General features: G+C 40.6%; 2 protein-coding genes across 2 annotated transcripts; both read right to left on the bottom strand.

The window, feature by feature from the left end:
* Nucleotides 1-272: 272 nt before the first annotated feature.
* On the bottom strand, nt 273-15952 carry LOC116622198 (zinc finger protein 677-like). Its single transcript, XM_032388463.1, is given in 5 exon segments — nt 273-747; nt 749-2454; nt 10198-10351; nt 13623-13686; nt 15847-15952. Coding segments are annotated over 4 exon segments (2265 nt in total). The 5' UTR covers nt 13638-13686; nt 15847-15952; the 3' UTR covers nt 273-357.
* A 1660-nt stretch (nt 15953-17612) lies between these two features.
* On the bottom strand, nt 17613-18486 carry LOC116622454 (vomeronasal type-1 receptor 2-like). Its single transcript, XM_032388926.1, has 3 exons — nt 18457-18486; nt 18111-18261; nt 17613-18025 (listed from the first exon to the last, which is right to left on the bottom strand). Exons 1-3 carry the CDS (start codon nt 18484-18486, stop codon nt 17613-17615), a joined length of 594 nt encoding a protein of 197 aa, XP_032244817.1.

The following is an 18486-nucleotide window of genomic DNA, read 5'->3' as shown; positions in this document are numbered from 1 at the left end:
GCTAAATAAATTATCACCTTCATTATATTTGTGATGTTTCTGTCCAGTATGAATTCTTTGGTGTTTCCTGAGATAAGGACCTTGACACATTTATATGGTTTCCATCTCATATGAATTCTTTCATGACCACAAAGTTGTACTTTTTTTTTTTAATCACTGGAAATTTGTACCTCTTAATCACATTCCCCTATTCCCCCCCCCCCCAAGTTGTACATTTTTATAAAGCTGATCACACTCACTACATTTGTAAGGTTTCTATCTAGTAAGAACTGTTATGTTCCACAAGGTATAAACTTTGGATAAGCCTTGCCATACATTACATTTGTGTGCTTTCTTTTAGAGATTTATATTCTGATATCAAGTGAGGTGTAAACCCCTGGTTATAGGCTTTGCCACATTAGTTTCATATGGTTCCTCTCCATAATGGAATTCTGATGTTGAGTAAGGCTTGAACACTTGCTTAATCATTTTATTTGTAAGATTTCTTTCTACTGTGAGTTCTTTGATGATCCCCAAAGCTTGAGCTTTGAATAAAACCACTGCCACACATACTAGATTTATGTTTCTTTTCACCATGTATTTTCTGATGCCTAGTAAGTTTTGCAAACTGGGTAAAAGCTTTGCCACACTCATTACATGTATAAGGTTTCTCTCCAGTGTGGATTTTCTTATGCTGAGTAAGATGTGAACGCTCCGTAAAGGCTTTGCCACACTCATTACATGTATAAGGTTTCTCTCCAGTATGAGTTCTCTCATGACCCCAAAGGTGAGAACGTTTAATAAAAGCCTTATCACATTTATTACATTTATAAGGTTTTTCTCCTGTGTGAATTCTTTGATGTTCCATAAGGCTTGAACTTTGGATAAAAGCCTTGTCACAAACATCACATTTGTGTGGTTTCTCTCCGGTGTGTATTTTCTGATGCCTAGTAAGGTTTGCAAATTGGGTAAAAGCTTTGCCACACTCATTACATTTGTAAGGTTTCTCTCCAGTATGGATTTTTCTATGTTGAGTAAGATTTGAACGCTCAGCAAAGGCTTTGCCACACTCAGTACATTTGTAAGGTTTCTCTCCAGTATGAGTTCTCTCATGACCCCATAGGTGTGACCGTCTGATAAAAGCCTTGTCACATTTATTACATTTGTAAGGTTTTTCTCCTGTATGAATTCTCTGATGTTCTATAAGGCTAGAGCTTTGGATAAAGGCCTTGCCACATACATTACATTTGTGTGGTTTCTCTCCAGGATGTGTATTCTGATGTCTAATGAGGTGTGAGCACTGCTTAAAAGCTTTGCCACACTCATTACATTTGTAAGGTTTCTCTCCGGTATGGATTTTCTTATGCTGAGTAAGGCTTGAACGCTCAGCAAAGGCCTTGCTGCATTCATGACATTTGTAAGGTTTCTCTCCAGTATGAGTTCTCTCATGACTCCAAAGGTGTGAACGCTGGATAAAGGCCTTCCCACACTCATGACATGTGTAAGGTTTCTCCCCAGTGTGCATCCTCTGATGATTTGCAAGGTTGGAATTCTGACTGCAGGCCTTGCCGCATATGTTACATTGATATGGTTTCTCTCCCGTATGGACTCTCTGGTGTCTGGTGAGGTTCGAACACTGGTTAAAGGCTTTGCCACACTCTTTACATTTGTAAGGTTTCTCTCCAGTGTGGATTTTCTTATGTTGAGTAAGATGTGAACGCTCCGTAAAGGCTTTGCCACACACAGTACATCTGTAAGGTCTCTGTCCTGAATGAATTCTCTCATGACTCATGAGGTTTGAGCTTTTGCTAAAAGCCTTCCCACAGTCATTACAGTTGTAAGGTTTTCCTCTAGGGTATGCTCTTCTGTATTGTGCAGGTAACAAAGGATATTTTAAAATCTTCCCGTATTTATTCCAAATGTTTTTGATACTAGATGGAATTCTCTGAAGTGGTGAAACAGAGGAACCATTGTTGACAGATTTCTCAACTTGATTACATTCATACATTTTTTCCTCAGTATGAAATCTCTGCAGTTCAGCCAGGTGTCCCTGCAAACTTAATCCAATTCTGTTTTCCAAACAGTTTATGTACCAGTTTCCAGCACCACTTATATTAGTTTCCAGTTTTAACAAATGCCTTACAAATGGCTCGGCATGCATGAAATATTGGTATGTATTATTTTTTCCAGTAATACTCTGCTTTTGAGGAAAAGTAATTGAGGATTTATTAAGCTGTTGATCTTTTCTATGAATGAGATTTTTGTTATGTGTCAAAGGCACTTCTTTGTAATTTCTTGCATCATATCTCCAGTGACTCTCAAACTCATGCATATTTTCCCAGACTTCCTTGAGATCAAAATCCTTGATGCTATGGCTTTCATTTCTCTCCAATATCACTAAGTGGTATAATTCTCCTTTATTAATGTCCTCTATTGGTGATAAGTCCTTGATTGCAAATCCAGCAGAAAGGCTTCCTATCAAATAGAAGGTAAATATTTTATACTGAATTACATACTCATACAAAAAAAATGCTTATAATGAACCTAAGAAATTTCTCAAGCACAGTCTTCAAACACTATTGTAATATACAAACACTACTGTAATATATAATGTTTTTAAGTTTTCTTTTTATAAATTTTTCCATATTATTTTCTCTGATCTTAAGTTTTCAAAACATACATTATATACTATACATATTTTTTGGCCAGATACCTGGGTAATTGATACTCCATGATTAGGGAGCTGATCTATGTACTGGCTATTATATAACTGTACATGACATCATAATTGAGGTTTCTGTCTTCCCTAATTCTTTTTTTTTATTTATTTTATTTTTTATATTTATTTATTTGACAGAGAGAGAGCGAGAGCAGGAACACAAGCAGGGGGAGTGGGAGAGGGAGAAGCAGGCTTCCCGCCGAGCAGGGAGCCCGATGCGGGGCTCGATCCCAGGACCCTGGGACCACGACCTGAGCCGAAGGCAGACGCTTAACAACTGAGCCACCCAGGCGCCCCTGTCTTCCCTAATTCTTAATCTTTATGAATGTGTTTACCTGAACCTGATATTTCATAATTCAGTGATTCTCAACATGTCTTTCATTTCTCCTACTGTGTGTTCCTTATGGAATGTAAATTCTTTCTTTACTTCTCAGGGAAGAATTCTTTAGAATTCCAGAGACTATTATTTTGTGTAACTGGTTACTTAACCTGCTAGATTTATCAACTGTTTAATTGTAACACACAGATTTCTTAAAATATCTTTTTTCTTTCATCATATCCCCATACATTATTATTAAACACCAGATCACATTGCTGTATTGAGCAAGCTGTACTGCGTATGAATAGGGGTCTTTCCTTATGTAGGTAATGCAGTGTGGGGAGGGCAAGTCCTGTGGACACTGAGGTGCTTTGGTGCTCAAAATTAATATACCAGGAGATACCAGTAGTTTGTTTAGATCAATGAAAAATCTGAGCAAAGGCCAGGATTTGGGTTCAGAAAAGCAAGAGTGAAGCACAAGGAGTAACAGGAAAAGTGGGAGCAGTGCTTGTGCTTGCACATCTATGGTGATATGATTGTGTTATAACAGTTAAAAGCCTGACCTTGAAAAAAGAGAGGAGCCGATTTAGCAACAGGAAGAATACTGACTCATTCTTTAAGAACTTACACTATGGGTATGAGGTGAAAGTGGAAGACATTCAACAGGGAGTCAGTATGGTGTTACAGGAAGATTGTAGGCTTGCATTTATTTCAGTATTGGCTCCAAAAACTATCAAACTCTGAAGCACCTGAGTGGCTCAGTCAGTTAAGCATCTGACCCTTGATTTTGGCTCAGGTCATGATCTCAGGGTCATGGGATTGAGCCCCATGTTGGGCTCCATGCTCAGCATGGAGTCCGCCTGGGATTCTCTCCCTCTTCCTCTGCTCCTCCCCCTATCTGTCCACCCCAGCTCACACCTCTCTAAAATAATCAAACTGACTATCCCACAAATTCCAATTCTAGGTATACAGTCAAGAGAGTTATACATATTATATATATACACACATATATATGTATACACACACACTATATGAGATATATATAGATATATTCCAGACATATTTAAGAATGTTCTTAACAAAAACCTGGATATGGCTATCAAGAGGAGAATGGATAAACTCACTGTATAAACACATGCAGATACAATAAAACACTCTCAAAGGTACAGCAATGGAAGATGATCATGGGTACTGGATGACTGACAATCTTCTGGCTAGGGGCACAAAGGTTATATGGTGGAAAATAAATTAGCAGGAAGCTTTTGCCAAGGTTTAAATTCTTTGGGGATGTTATTATATTTGGTAAAAAAGTAACATATTAACTAAATTATATATTTTTAGAAAGAGAAACATCAATTTAGATAAGATTTTTAATCCAAATGTCCTTGCTTGTTATAGAAAAATAACAATGTCTTTTCCTGGAATTTGTAAATTATCTGAAATCGTATCTTCTTTTAACATTACAATCCCAAACATTCAAGAGACATCAGGTGAGAAGTGCTTTTAACTAGATGTGTGTGTTGTGTGTGTACATAGTAACATAATCTGACTTCAAAAACATCATCAGAAATTAGTGCCCCTAAGGAGCATTACTAAATGATCTAGAACACAGAATGTTTATATGGAAGGACTGTTAATAGCAGTATTTAAACATAGAAACAATCTTTGGCTGTGTCACTGTGGTCCACAGCAGAGGTCTATGTGCATAGATGGGGTTAGCAACATAGGCAGCCAATCACAGAAAAACAGGACAGCAATGGGATGTGTGTCAACAAGGACCAGGTGACTTTTTTTATGGGGTTCAGTTGAAAATGAGGACAGGAACAAAGCAGGCTTCATGGGTTAACTGAAGTATGTAATTTCAAGAGCTTAAGAAATTTTCTGGGAAACCCAAGTATTAGGAGCAGTAGTAATAAGGCAACCGTGGAGTATAAAAAAAACTTCGTTTCCTTAAATAAAATGAGATATTTAAATATTAGATTAGTATACCAAGATGTACATGATGAATCTAAACAAGAATATTAGAATAAATTATTTGTAGCAAGAAAAAGTAAAATGAAAATTAAATTCAAAAGTTATTTTTAGAAAACTACATATAAAGGGAAAAAATAATGTATCTTATACAAAAAGCTAAGGCAAGTCAATGGAATGGTATTTCTGTGACTAAGGCAGTAACTTAAAAAGTATGTCCTCAAGATATCACAAATTATCAGCTTAAAGAATGTCATATATTTAACTGAGGAAAATGTGTGTTAAAACAATGAGATACCACTACATATTTATGAATAGCCAAAATCCAGAACACTGAAATACCAAATACTACTGAGGATGTGGAATAATAAGAACTCTCATTCATTGCTGGTGGGAATGCAAAATGCTATACCACTTTCTTACAGAATTAAATATACTCTTAAATACGATCTAGTAATCAAACTCTTTGGTATTTATACAAATAAGTTGAAAATTTATGTCCATGTAAAAACCTGGACACAAAATAGAGAAATCCTACAATCTGTATGGAACCACAAAGGACCCTGAATGGCCAAAGCATCTTGAGAAAGAAGAACAAAGTTAGACGCATCACGTTCCCTGATTTCAAACTCCTTCATTACAAAGCTGTGGTAATTAAAACAATATGGTATTAGCATAAAAACAGACACAGAGATCAACAGAAGAGAACCCAGAAATAAACCCACACACATGGTCAAATAATTTATGACAAAGGAGACATGAATATACAATGGGGAAAGGACAGTCTCTTTAATAAATGGTATTGGGAAAACTGGACAGCCACATGCAAAAGAATGGAACTGGACCACTATCTGATACCATACACAAAAATTAACCCAAAATAGATTAAAGACCTGAACTTAACACCTAAAACCATAAAACTCCTAGAAGAAAAGATAGGGGGTAATAAGCAACTTGACACAGGTCTGGGCGATGATTTTTTCTCACTCTTGACACCAAAAGTAAAATCAACAAAAGCAAAAATAAGTGGGACTTACATCAAACTAAAAAATTTCTGCACAACAAAGGAAACCATCAACAAAATGAAAAGGCAACCTACTGAATGGGAGAAAATATTTGCAAATCATGTATCTGATTAGGGTAATAATCCAAAATAATAGCAAAACGCCCCCAAATAATCCAATTTAAAATAGGAGCAAAAGATCTGAATAGACATTTTCCACCAAAGACATACAGATGGCCAACAGAACCATGAAAAGAAGCTCAACATCACTCATCATCAGGGAAATGCAAATCAAAACCACAATGAGATACCACTTCACACCTGTCAGAATGGCAGTTTATCAAAAAGACAAGAAATAAAAATGTTGGTGAGGGGATGGAGAATTTGTGCAATCTAGGTAGGAGTCTAAATTGGTGTAGCCAGTATGGAAAACGGTATGGTCATTCCTAAAAAAATAAAAAATAGAACTACTGTATGATCCACCAATTCTTCTTCTGAGTATTTATCTGAAGAAAACAAAAACACTAACTCAAAAAGATAAATTGTTCACTGCAGCACTATTTATAAGAGCCGTGATATGGAAACAATCTAAGTGTCCACTGATGGGTAAAGATGTGTATAGACAATACAATATTATCCAACCTAAAAAAAAAAGAATAGAATCTTGCCATTTGTGACAACATGGATGGTCCTTGAAGACACTATGCTAAGTGGAATAAGTCAACCAAAAAGCCCAATACAGTATGATCTCTCTTATATGTGGACACTATCATCTTCTCAGAGGGTTACTGGAAGGTGGCTTCCTTGGTAAAATGAAGTGACTCTGTGTCCTCTGGACCCAACACTGTCAGTAGTGAAACATTTCTGTCTTGGTCAAAACAGGTAATATGATCTTATATATTGAAATTTACTTTTGTAAACAGAAAGAGAAATACTGAAATAGGAAGAACGTGGCCTATAAAGCACAGCGGGGGGCAGGGGGGGTGTCCAAGGGGAGCATCGTGGGTGTTGTGACCCACATGACTATTTTGTGAACACAGTTCCAAGAGGCTGCAGGTGGAATTGATCTGAGTTGAAACAAAAGTGCTCCCAAATGTACCTAAATGCCTTTCATCCTGGAAAGTTAAGATTGAGAAATTTTTAGCATTTAACCTCAAATCCTCCCAGTCATGAAAATCCATTTTCGGATTGTTACTGTAGACCCTACAGGGACCTAGTTTACAAACAAATTCTCAATAAAGATTATCTCCTGAAGCCTTTAAACTCAGCCTTCAAGAAAGTCAAAAGAGAACCCCCAGAATGAGAGAAAATATTTGCCAATAATATATCTGATAAGGGACTTGCATCTAGAATATATAAAGAACTCTTTAAAACTCAACAACAAAAAGACAATCCAATTTTAAAATGGACAAAGAATCTGAAAATCATAGAAAAATGGCCAATAAGCACACAAAAAGATGTCTAACATCATTAGTCATTAGGGAAATGCAAATCAAAACCAGAATGGCTATAATCAAGGATGGCTATAATCAAGGAAACAGATTACAAGTGTTGGTAAGGATATGGAGAAACTGGAATGCTTGTACATCCCTGGTGGGAATGTAAAATGGGGCCGTTGCTTTGGAAAATAATCTGGCGGTTCCTCAAAAGATTAAAGAGAATTACCGTATGACCCAGCAGTTCCACTCCTAGCTATATGCTAAAGAGAAATGAAAAGTGTATGTCCCCACAAAACCTTGTACAAAAATGTTTATAGCAGCATTATTCATAATAGCAATAAGGTGGAAACAACCCAAATGTCCACCGATGCATGAACGGATAAAATGTGGTATTCATGCATGGAATATTATGTGGCAATAAAAAAGAATGAAGTGCTACAAAAACCAAATAGCACACAAAAAAACCCCTGCATATGAATGTTTATAGCAGCTTTATCTGTAATTGCCAAAACTTGAAAGCCACCAAGGTGTCTTTCAGTAGATGAATGGAGAAATAAACTGTGGTCCATTCAGACAATGGAAATATTATTCATTCAGCACTAAAAAAGAAATGAGCTGTCAAGCCAGAAAAAGACATGGAGGAAACTGAAATGCATGACAAACTGAAAAGGCTATATATCCAGTTTGATTCCAACTTTATGACATTCTGGGAAATGCAAACCTACGGAGACTGTAAAGAGATCCATGTTTGCAGAGGCTAGGAGGGAGGGTGAGATGACTATTTTGTTGCTGGCTCAAAGGAGATGATCATATCACGTCTCATCAACACTGTCACAGCCTTAGGGAAGCACTGTTAAACTGCACAGAAACTAGGACAACTAGGGGCACGTTCTCACTCAGGATCTCCTGATACCTTCTATCTCGGTACCCTGGGACATGCTGACCACTCCAGCTGGTGGCTTCAAGAAGCACTTCTTTATGCAGCAGCATGATATTGTAACATACTGATCAATGTTGTTCTTCAAGAATTTTGTTACCCAGTAAACCTCCTCCATGGGAGAGTCCACTGTGAAGCTGTCTGTCACCTAAAGGTGGATTATCACAGCAGGAAAAGAGGATGAAACTTTAGACCCTTGGAACTGGATTTCAAAAGCAAGTTTCAGAGGCAAAATCTTAGAGGAGAATAAGAAACCAGGAAGACCAGGGTCTTCTATGTTCCAGGACTAAGTTGAGAGCAGAAGAGGGAGAAAAATACAAGATACGGGAGTAATGAGAGGGTCAAATTTTGTGGGGTTCTTGAAAGGGGCTGTGTGCTCTACCCAGACAGTAGGGTGAGTGCCTGAATGACTGGGCTATACCCCCATATGGCAGTGGGGATCAGAGAGCATCTCAGTCTCTAGTCTTTATATTACTGCTGGGCCACAATCTCAGAAAGACCCACCCCATTTCTTTTTAGACACGAATGGCAAAATGAGAACTGAAGAAATGGCTGAGGGGCCTGAACAGGCAGAGAGGGCCTGACACAGCTCCATGAAGTCTCATGGGGCCCCAGGGCAGCCATTTTGTGTGTCTCCTGATAAGTTCTCCCAAGGATATAAAATGGAAATGGAAATTGAATAGGTCCTGGGCTCAGCACTACAGAGGCCTCAGCTCTAATCTGTATGGAATGAGAACCAAGAGAAATCAACGGGAAAGACTCCTTAGAGATAGCCATCTCAGTCCCTCTCATACCATGGCACCAATATGGTCAGAGGGGCCGGGTAAGAGTGTTGCAGGTCATGACAATGGGAGTCTAAACTTTTATATATTTGATTTACACATTTGAATAACAGACTGAGAAGTGTGTATGGGGTGGGGGGGAGGATTTTCTTTGAGAGCTCATAAAAAACTTCTTTATTTTCCTATAGATCTTTCCCAAACAGTATTTAATGGACAAGCTTACTCTGCCCATCTGACCTCTTACTTGTGTTCACATCCCAATACATTCCCACCTGTCTGCATTTCCCCCTCTATTCACTTCACCTTCCACAGTCCAGGGCTCTTCCCCTTGTTCCAAAATGGAGATAATATTCAGCTCAAGAGACTTCAAATTATAAAGAAAAAAGAACACGATTATGCTTTGCTCTTCCAGAACATATTCCTGGCTCTTTGTTCAGTGAAGAAGAGAGGACATTCATTATATGTGGGTGTAGAAAAGTAGTTCAAAAATTAGTGAACTACCTCCTTCTGAATGCTTGGGGTTCTTTTATGTATGCAGATATTTAGTTCTCTTCCAAGAACTACTGAATCAAAAGCACAAGGGTAAGACCACAGAATCAGGTATTTTTTAAAAATTCACCGTTAAGGTTTTCTATTTTTTTTTTTTTTAAAGATTTTATTTATTTGACAGAGAGAGACACAGTGAGAGAGGGAACACAAGCAGGGGGAGTGGGAGAGGGAGAAGCAGGCTTCCCGCCGAGCAGGAGCCTGATGCGGGGCTCGATCCCAGGACTCTGGGATCATGACCTGAGCCAAAGGCAGACGCTCAACGACTGAGCCATCCAGGTGCCCGGTTTTCTGACTATTAATGTTCTGCAACCACCTAATGAAGCATGAAAATGCAGAACTTCTGAAGAAAAGGAAAGTTAGAGTCCACTTGACATTTTGAAGCCTTTCCATTCTCAATCAAAACAGCTTCAATCACTCCCTTAAGAACAGGGATTTGAAACTCATACAATCAAGTCAAGGGCTCTCAAGAGAAAATGCAAAAATATACAAAAGTAATTACCGACTTCTGGAGGGAAACTATCCTCACCCAGGGAGACCAGGTTCCTGTAGTTCTCCACCATCACGTCCTTGTACAAGGCCCTCTGAGCAGGGTCCAGGCACTCCCACTCCTCCGGAGAGAATTCTATGGCCACGTCCCTGAAGGTCACCCGTCCCTGAAATGAAAACACATTTCACCAAGCGGACAGGCAGAGTGTTCTGATTTTGACACGAAATAAAAGCAGCAGAGATGTGTAAAGGCTGACTTGACTGGAGTGAGTGTTCCGAATGATCTGTGTAAGATAATTCTGAGCAAGTTATAGTTCTCTAATTTTCTTAAGTGAAACTCAACATAACAAAATTAGCCATTTTTAAGTACCATTCGGTGGCATTTAGTACATTCACAGTGTTGAACAAACATCACCTCAGTCTAGATCAAAAACATTTTTATCATTCCCAATGGAAATCCTTTACCCATTAAGCAAGTGCTTCCTATTCCCCCTTTCTTCCCCAGTCCCTGGCAACCACTAATGCTTGTCTCTATGGATTTACCTATTTTGGATTTTTCATGTAAATGGAATGGTATAAAATGTGACTTTTTTGCATCTGGCTACTTGGACTTGGAATGTTTGGGGTTCATCCATGATGTAGTATGTATCAGTACATTGCTTTTTTATGGCTGAATAGTATTCCATGGTAGGACTAGACTATTCACTCTCTATTGATGGGCATTTGGTTATCACCTTTGGCTAATGTTGCTAATGAATGTTGCTATGAACTTTCAAGTACAAGTAGGTGTTTGGATACCTGTTTTAAATTCTTTTGGTTATATACCTAGGAGTGGAATTACTGGGTCACATTGTTTAATTTTTCAAGAATCTGCCACGGTTTTCCACAGCAGCTATAACATTTTAACAGAATGTGTCATGATTCTAATTTCTCCACATCTTTACCAACACTTTTTGTTTTACTGTACTCATCCTAGTGGGTGTGAAATGGTATCTCACTGTGGTTTTGACTTTGCAGTTCACTAATGACTAATTTCATTGAACCTCTCTTCAGTGGCCTGTTTCAGTTGTTTATCTTCTATGGAGAAATGTCTATTAAAATCCTTTAACCATTTTTTAAAATTGGGTTCTTTTTATTTTGGTTGTTGAACTGTAGAAGTTCTTCATATATTCTAGGTTCTAGATCCTTACTAGGTATGTGATTTGCAAACTATTTCCTCCCATTTGGTAGATTATGTTTCACTTCTGTGATAATGTCCTTCAGTGTACAAACATTATTAATTTTGATGATGACCACTTTATCTATTTTCTTTCTCTTTTGCTTTTGGTGTCATATATTAAACCCACTGCCAACTCCAAGGTCATGAAGATTTACCTCTATGTTTTCATCCAAGAGTTTTAGTTTTAGCTCTTACATTTGGTGTTTGATTAATTCTGAATTATTTATATGGTACAAGTTAGTTTCAATTTTATTCTCTTTCACATGGATATCCAGTGTGCCAACACCATTTAATAGAGTGTTCTTTTTCCACTGACTGTTTTTGGCACCCTTATAAAAAAGGAATGGACTATAGGTGTATGGGTTTATTTATGGATGCTCAGTTCTATTGCTTTGATCTGTATTTCTAGCCTCTGCTGGAGTTATAGTTTTGATTACTCAAGATTTGTAGTAAGGTTTGATGTTGGGGGGTGCCTGGGTGGTTCAGTCGGTTAAGCGTCTGCCTTCGGCTCAGGTCATAATCCCAGAGTCCTGGGATTGAGTTCCGCGTCAGGCTCCCTGCTCAGCGGGAAACCTGCTTCTCTCTCTCCCACTCCCCCTGCTTGTGTTCCCTCTCTCGCTATGTCTCTGTCAAATAAATAAAATCTTTAAAAAAAAAAAAAAAAAGAAAAGGTTTGGTGTTGGGAATTCTAGGTCCTCCAACCTTGTTCTTTCTCATGTTAATTTTGGTTATTTGGGGTCCTTACCAAATCGATGAGTTTTAGAATCAGGTTTCCCATTTGTGCAAAAAACGCTGTTGAGATTTTGCTGGGGATTGCATTACTCTTTATCTCACTTTGGGGAGTACTGCCATCTTAATGTCTTCCGATCCACAAACACAGGCTATCTTGACATTTATTTAGGTTTCAATTTTTCTCTGCAACTTTGTAGTTTTCAGTGTGTATAAATCTTCCATTTCCTTGGTTAAACTTATTCCCATCCATTTTGATGCTCTTGTAAATGGAATTGTTTCCTTACTTTCAATTTGTTGATTGCTAGTGTACAGAAATACAACTGAATTTTGAGTGCTGATATTGTACTAATTCACTGTAGTATCTCTAATAGTTCTTTTGAGGATTTTTTCTTTTTTTTTTTTTTTAAGATTTTATTTATTTATTTGAGAGAGAGAATGAGAGAGAAAGCACATGAGAGGGGGAGGGTCAGAGGGAGAAGCAGACTCCCTGCCGAGCAGGGAGCCCGATGCGGGACTCGATCCCGGGACTCCAGGATCGTGACCTGAGCCGAAGGCAGTCGCTTAACCAACCGAGCCACCCAGGCGCCCGAGAATTATTTCTAAATATAAGATTATGTATTCTGTGAATAGACATAGTTTGATTTCTTTTCCAGTTTTGACACATTTTATTTATTTTTCCTCTCTATTTTCTCTGGTTAGAACTTCAGTACAGTGTTAAAGTGTGGTGACAAAATGGGGCACTCTTATTTTGTTCTTAGTATTAGGGTGTAAGTTTTCAGTCTTTTACCATCGAATATAATGTTAGCTGTGGAATTTTAGTAATACCCTTTTTTTCAGACTGATGAAGTTCCCTTCTATTCCTAATTTTTTAGTGCATTGTTTTTGTTGGGAGTGTTCTGTTTATGTCTGCTAAGTCTAGTTGATTTAGTGTTGCTCAGTCCTTTATTTCCTTACTGATATTATGTCTGGTTGTTCTTTCCATTATTAAAAGGGGAGTATTGAGGTTTCCAACTATTATAGTAGAGCCCCTCAATTTTTGCTTCAAAAAACTGGGGGCTTTGTTGTTATGTACATATTGTTCATAGTTGTTTTATCTTCCTGATGGATTGCCCCTTTTTTCAAAATGTAATGTCCTTCAACATCTCTGGTAACAATTTAACAACTGAGTCTATCTGATCTATCATCTGTACAGCTGCCCACCTAGGTTTCATTACTATTTGCATGGAGTATCTTTTCCATCCTTTCACTTTTTTTTTTTAAGATTTTATTTATTTATTTGACAGAGAGAGACACAGTGAGAGAGGGAACACAAGCGGGGGGAGTGGGAGAGGGAGAAGCAGGCTCCCCGCTGGGCAGGAGCCTCTTCCAAGTTCCATGTCACTGGGTCACAGTGACATGGAATCTGCATGGAGATGAGAGGAGATTGGGAGAAAGTGTGAGGAAATATTTTAGGCAGGAGAACAATCAACTAAAAATATGACTTTTACCTGGGAAAGAGCCATTCCTCCTTTTTCCCTCTTCTTCTGGGCTTCTTTCTCAGATAAGGTTATTCTGTGTGAAAAAAAGTATGTTGTTTAATGCTCAGAATCAACATAACCCCTTCCTCTGCCACAATATACATAATGGGAGAACCTTAATATGGTGGAAAGACAGTCCTTTGCTGCTAACTGCAACAGGAGGGAGACAGGGACAATAACTCCTATATGGAGGGCAACAAGTACATTTTTCACCCATTTCTTCAGAAAGCCCTCCCCTCCTGCTGAAACCCACACATTCTACTGAAACTGCACTGTCTTTTGTCCCCCTTGGCACTTGGCCAAAGGAACTGTCGCATTCAGGTTCTTTGCTCCTCCCTAGGCAGCCGGCATCCAATGAATGGTTGATGCAGGGTACAGAAGCCTGTCTTCCATCAATTTGGACCAACTCTTCATCTTAAGGGCCACCCCAGCTCCAGAGCTCCTCCCAAAATCACTTCAGGGATCTTATTAGCTCAGATTCAGAATTCCTGGTCTGTCGTCTCCATTTCACAGGTGGGTGCACTGAGTCTCAGAGGGGGAATATTTTTACCAAGTTACCTTTAAGAGGTCTGAATTGAGTGAGCAGACCTGGGTGTAAGTAAATTCTGAAATGGTAGCCCAGACAAGTTTAAGTAGAAAGGACGTGTCCTAATTCCAGATTACCTTTCATGTTCCTGAACAAGAGAAGATTCTCTTTAATGGGTTTGGTCAAACCCAAGTTAATTTAATTCCTCTTTTCCAGAAAAAATGTAATAAAAAATGTATGAAATTGAAAATAGTTACTAGTCCTGAAAAACATGAAGAAGGGTCACCTGTGGAGATGAGATCTGAGCAATCTCTGCATCATAAACAGATGGGCTGTGTTGGAATAAAGTTCCACATCAATCCAGCCCATCCTCCCAACATCTGCACAGAAAAGACAAAGGGCACTTGAGGGGAACACTTACTTAGTTGGAAGCTTCTGCTCAGAGTTCAGTAATTTCATCAGATCACTTAAGGGAAGGGAACTGCCGAATATGAAATTAACTGGCTAAACTAGATTTTGAGTGTCAAAAAAAAAAGTTACCCACATCCTCAACGGATGCATAATGAAATACTATAAAATTATTTACCAGACATCAAACAATAATTCCACTACACGGTAAAGTAGAAAGCACATAAAATTCATAATCTGAACAAAAAATTAAGAAGGAAAATGATTTGGAAATTAAAAGATATCCAGCGGATTCTGAGATTAAAGTTAAACAAGTGTGAAGATACATCAAATTTAGAAAAGAATGACACGAGCCACAGAAAAAAGGGGGAAAGAGAAACGGTACTGTTAATAATGGCCATTTTGGAAAGCACCACGTGGTGACAGAAAGTCTTCCCCCATTTCTTGGAAGGGAAGAGGATGACCCGGAACTCACTAAGCTAGGCCTCCGCCCTCTAAATGAATAGGGGCTGCAAACGGAATCCTCTTCTGATGCAATAATTAGAACGTGCAGATGCCTCAAACACCTGGTTTCACAACTCTCACTCTCTTCTGCATAACGGAAACAATTCAACAAATTTTTATTACAGAGCCACAAATCAGTAGTTCACAACTCAGTATTCCACATCCAGTCAGTTCAACACTCACCTGGGTTTGGTCCTGTGCTTTCTCCGAGACCACTATGTGTTTTGTTCTGTGTATGTCTCTTTGTCCTCGTTTCTCTTCTCTCCTTCTGTCCACCTGTGTCTCCCCCTCTGTTTCCGCATCCTTCCGTTTCCCTCCCTCGCTATTCCTCCTCCAGCACTTTGACCCCGCTCTGCTGCAGCCTGTTCCAGTCCCTGCCGTCCCTTCTCCCCAGACTTTGTGCCGGCCCCTAACTGCGCAGTCCTGCGTCCTCCCCGCCATCTCTGTTGCCTCCTGCCCTCCCTGGAGCGGAGCGAGGGGCCTGCATCCACTGTCCCGACGCGGGTGGGGGTGGGGCGGAGTCGGGAGTCCGAGAAAGGTTCTGAGCAGGAAAGCGACCGGCAGCGCGATCGGTGTCTACAGGGGCCGAAGGCGGCATGTTGGCGCCCGCACCCGCCTCAGAGCGATTTTAACCGGAATCGCAAACTCCCGGCTCCCGCACCGAGCGACAGGACTCGGAACGTCACACGGCGACGCCGCGAGAGGCGATAGGGACGACCTCCCAGCGAGAGGGACGAGGGGGTTCAAGGATTTTACCTTACCAGGCGACCCCCGAAACTGGGTGTGGAGGAGGGGCCTGAAGAGCGCGCCGGCGGCCCGAACCAGAAAAATGGAGACTCCCTCTCCCGAGCGCGCCCGTAGCTCCGCGCGATCCGCTTCCGGGTCTGCAGGCAAGCGCGCGTGCGCCGCGGGGCGGGGCTGGGGGCGGGGCTGGGGGCGGGGCCTGGAACGCGCGCGGTCCCGCAGTTTCCGCGTCTGTTTGTCTCTCCCGCCCGGCGGTTTCAGTTTCAGCTCTTGGATTCCTTCGAATTCCGCTGCTGTCTTTGGGAGCGAGGCTGGGTCCGACGTTAGGGACGTGTGGGCCGCTTTTGTTTGCAGCGGCGGTATTTGACAAGTGGAGCACGGTGCCCGTTCAAACTTTGGCGAGTGGTGGAGACGCGCCTCCTGCGAGGGAGGCCGAGCAGCGCGGGGACCTGGGGCGGGACGGGGGTCCTTGTGGAGCGACCGAGCTGACAGTGGCAGCTCCTCATTTAACTGAGCAAAAGCCGGAGTGGTGAGCGTGGGTGAGGGAAGCTAGGATGAGCAATGCAGAACTGCTCTGCGGGGAACGTGCAGTTTTGTACGAACGTCCACCAAAGCTCTTCTTTTTCACGGAATTGTCACTTCTGCTCCCCCATTCGCTGGGCTGCGCTCCTGGGACTTCCGGCCAGACCTTGGGCTGCGGGGACGCAGGGCTGGCACGTTCCTTTAAAAGAACCAAAACTTCTGCCTGTATGGATGTAAATTAATTTCTCTCTCTTTTTTTTTTTTTTTTAAAGATTTTATTTATTTATTTGATAGAGAGAGACAGCGAGAGAGAGAACACAAGCAGGGGGAGTGGGAGAGGGAGAAGCAGGCTTCCCGCGGAGCAGGGAGCCCGATGCGGGGCTCGATCCCAGGACCCTGGGATCATGACCTGAGCCGAAGGCAGACGCTTAACGGACTGAGCCACCCAGGCGCCCCAATTTCTCTCTCTTTAAAACTTGATATCGGAATCCACACCTCTCAAGATGAATTACAAATCCAAACGCCTTTGAGACCTCCCGGGTGGCGTCCTGTATTTTGCTTACGGCATTAATTACTAAATACCGTTGCAATTTCAAGTTTCTAAAATCTTTATTCTCAGTTATTTGGAAGAGTATTTTTAATTTGAAGATTAGGTATTTTAACCGACCTTTTTTTCAGTTTCTAAATGCTCTTTTAAAAATTTTATTTATTTATTTGACAGAGAGAGCGAACACAAGCAGGGGGAGTGGGAGAGGGAGAAGCAGGCTTCCCGCTGAGCGGGGCTCGATCCCGGGGTCCTGGGATCATGACCTGAGCCGAAGGCAGAGGCCTAACGACTGAGCCACCCAGGCGCCCCTCTAAATGCTTTCTATCAAGTGCAGATAAGGAGCCTTGTAAAAGGTGTACTCTTTCAGAGATATTTAACTTTTCCTAGTACTGACGAATTATTAGTTTGGAAGTATTTCCAGAGACATGTGATAAGGATGTCTGTTCTTTATGTGAACAATACAAGCAAATAATAAAACTGTTTTTTTTTTCACATTTTCAGTACCATCATATACACTTAATAATTGCATATGAAATATGCAAGTTACTAGCTCCTCTTCTGTTTCCTGTGGAATTCTGAGGCTGGTGTGGCTGGATCTGCTTTTCACACCCTCTCTGTTAGGTGACTGCTCACTCACTGCTTAAATCTCTGCAAGGAGTGGATGAACAAATGACTACACATCGTTTAAACAATTTATAATAGCTTTTGGCTATTGTATCGTTTTAGGCAGTTGTGTATTCCTTTTGCAGCACGCAGAGAAGACCCTAGACACAATAAGGTCATGGCTCCAGAGAACAAAAGGGCTGATTGTTGGGAAACATGGAGTGATCAGGGCAGAGGGGTTCAGCAGCCACCAACTGGGATTTTCAGAAAGAGCTAAATAAAATGAAAAGGTGGAAGAGAGAGCATAAAAAGATACAAAGGTGCTTACCAAGACAAGGATGCTTTGGGTAGCCCTCATGTCAGGGGAAATTCTGGAGGAGATGTTGTTCCTATGAATATGCTCCACCCGCTGCTTATATCTTAAGAGGTTGAAAACTATGGAGATGCTGGCCCAGATCACGAATCCCAACCGAAGACATGAGGGAAGATTAAAAGTGCAGCAAGTGGTGATTGTGTGATCTTACTCAGAATCCCTGGTCATACTTCTTTGTGACGTTTTTGCTGTTCATTTGTCAGTCACGGGAGGAGGGAAAGTGGCATTTACCAGCATGTCCAGGATCAAGCAGCTGTTTGTTAGAGAGGTACCGGGGAGCTTTTATTTTAAGCTCTATGATCTTGGAGTTTCTGGGGCCAATTGTGATGCTCTGGAAGACACTCAAGAAGCAGTGGTGCCAATGGATACACCACTGGCCATTCTGAACATACAAAACAAACTTGTATCAAAACTCAACAAGGACATTTTTCAACCCCAAAGCTGTCAGCGAGTGATTCCTTTAAGGACAATGAGCCAGACATTGGCTACAGTCAGGTGGTCGAGAAGCAGGTCATAGGAAGGAATTCAACCATGTTTTACTTATTTTTTACCATATTCTCTTTTGTTTGACCTTTACCTTGCTATAGGATGTGAAGAATAAGACCAT

Source organism: Phoca vitulina, unplaced genomic scaffold (genome assembly GCF_004348235.1).
Source record: "Phoca vitulina isolate PV1807 unplaced genomic scaffold, GSC_HSeal_1.0 scaffold52, whole genome shotgun sequence".
Lineage (NCBI taxonomy): Eukaryota > Metazoa > Chordata > Mammalia > Carnivora > Phocidae > Phoca > Phoca vitulina.
Note: the sequence above shows the minus strand (reverse complement) of the source record. Positions and strands in the feature narration are given on the sequence as shown.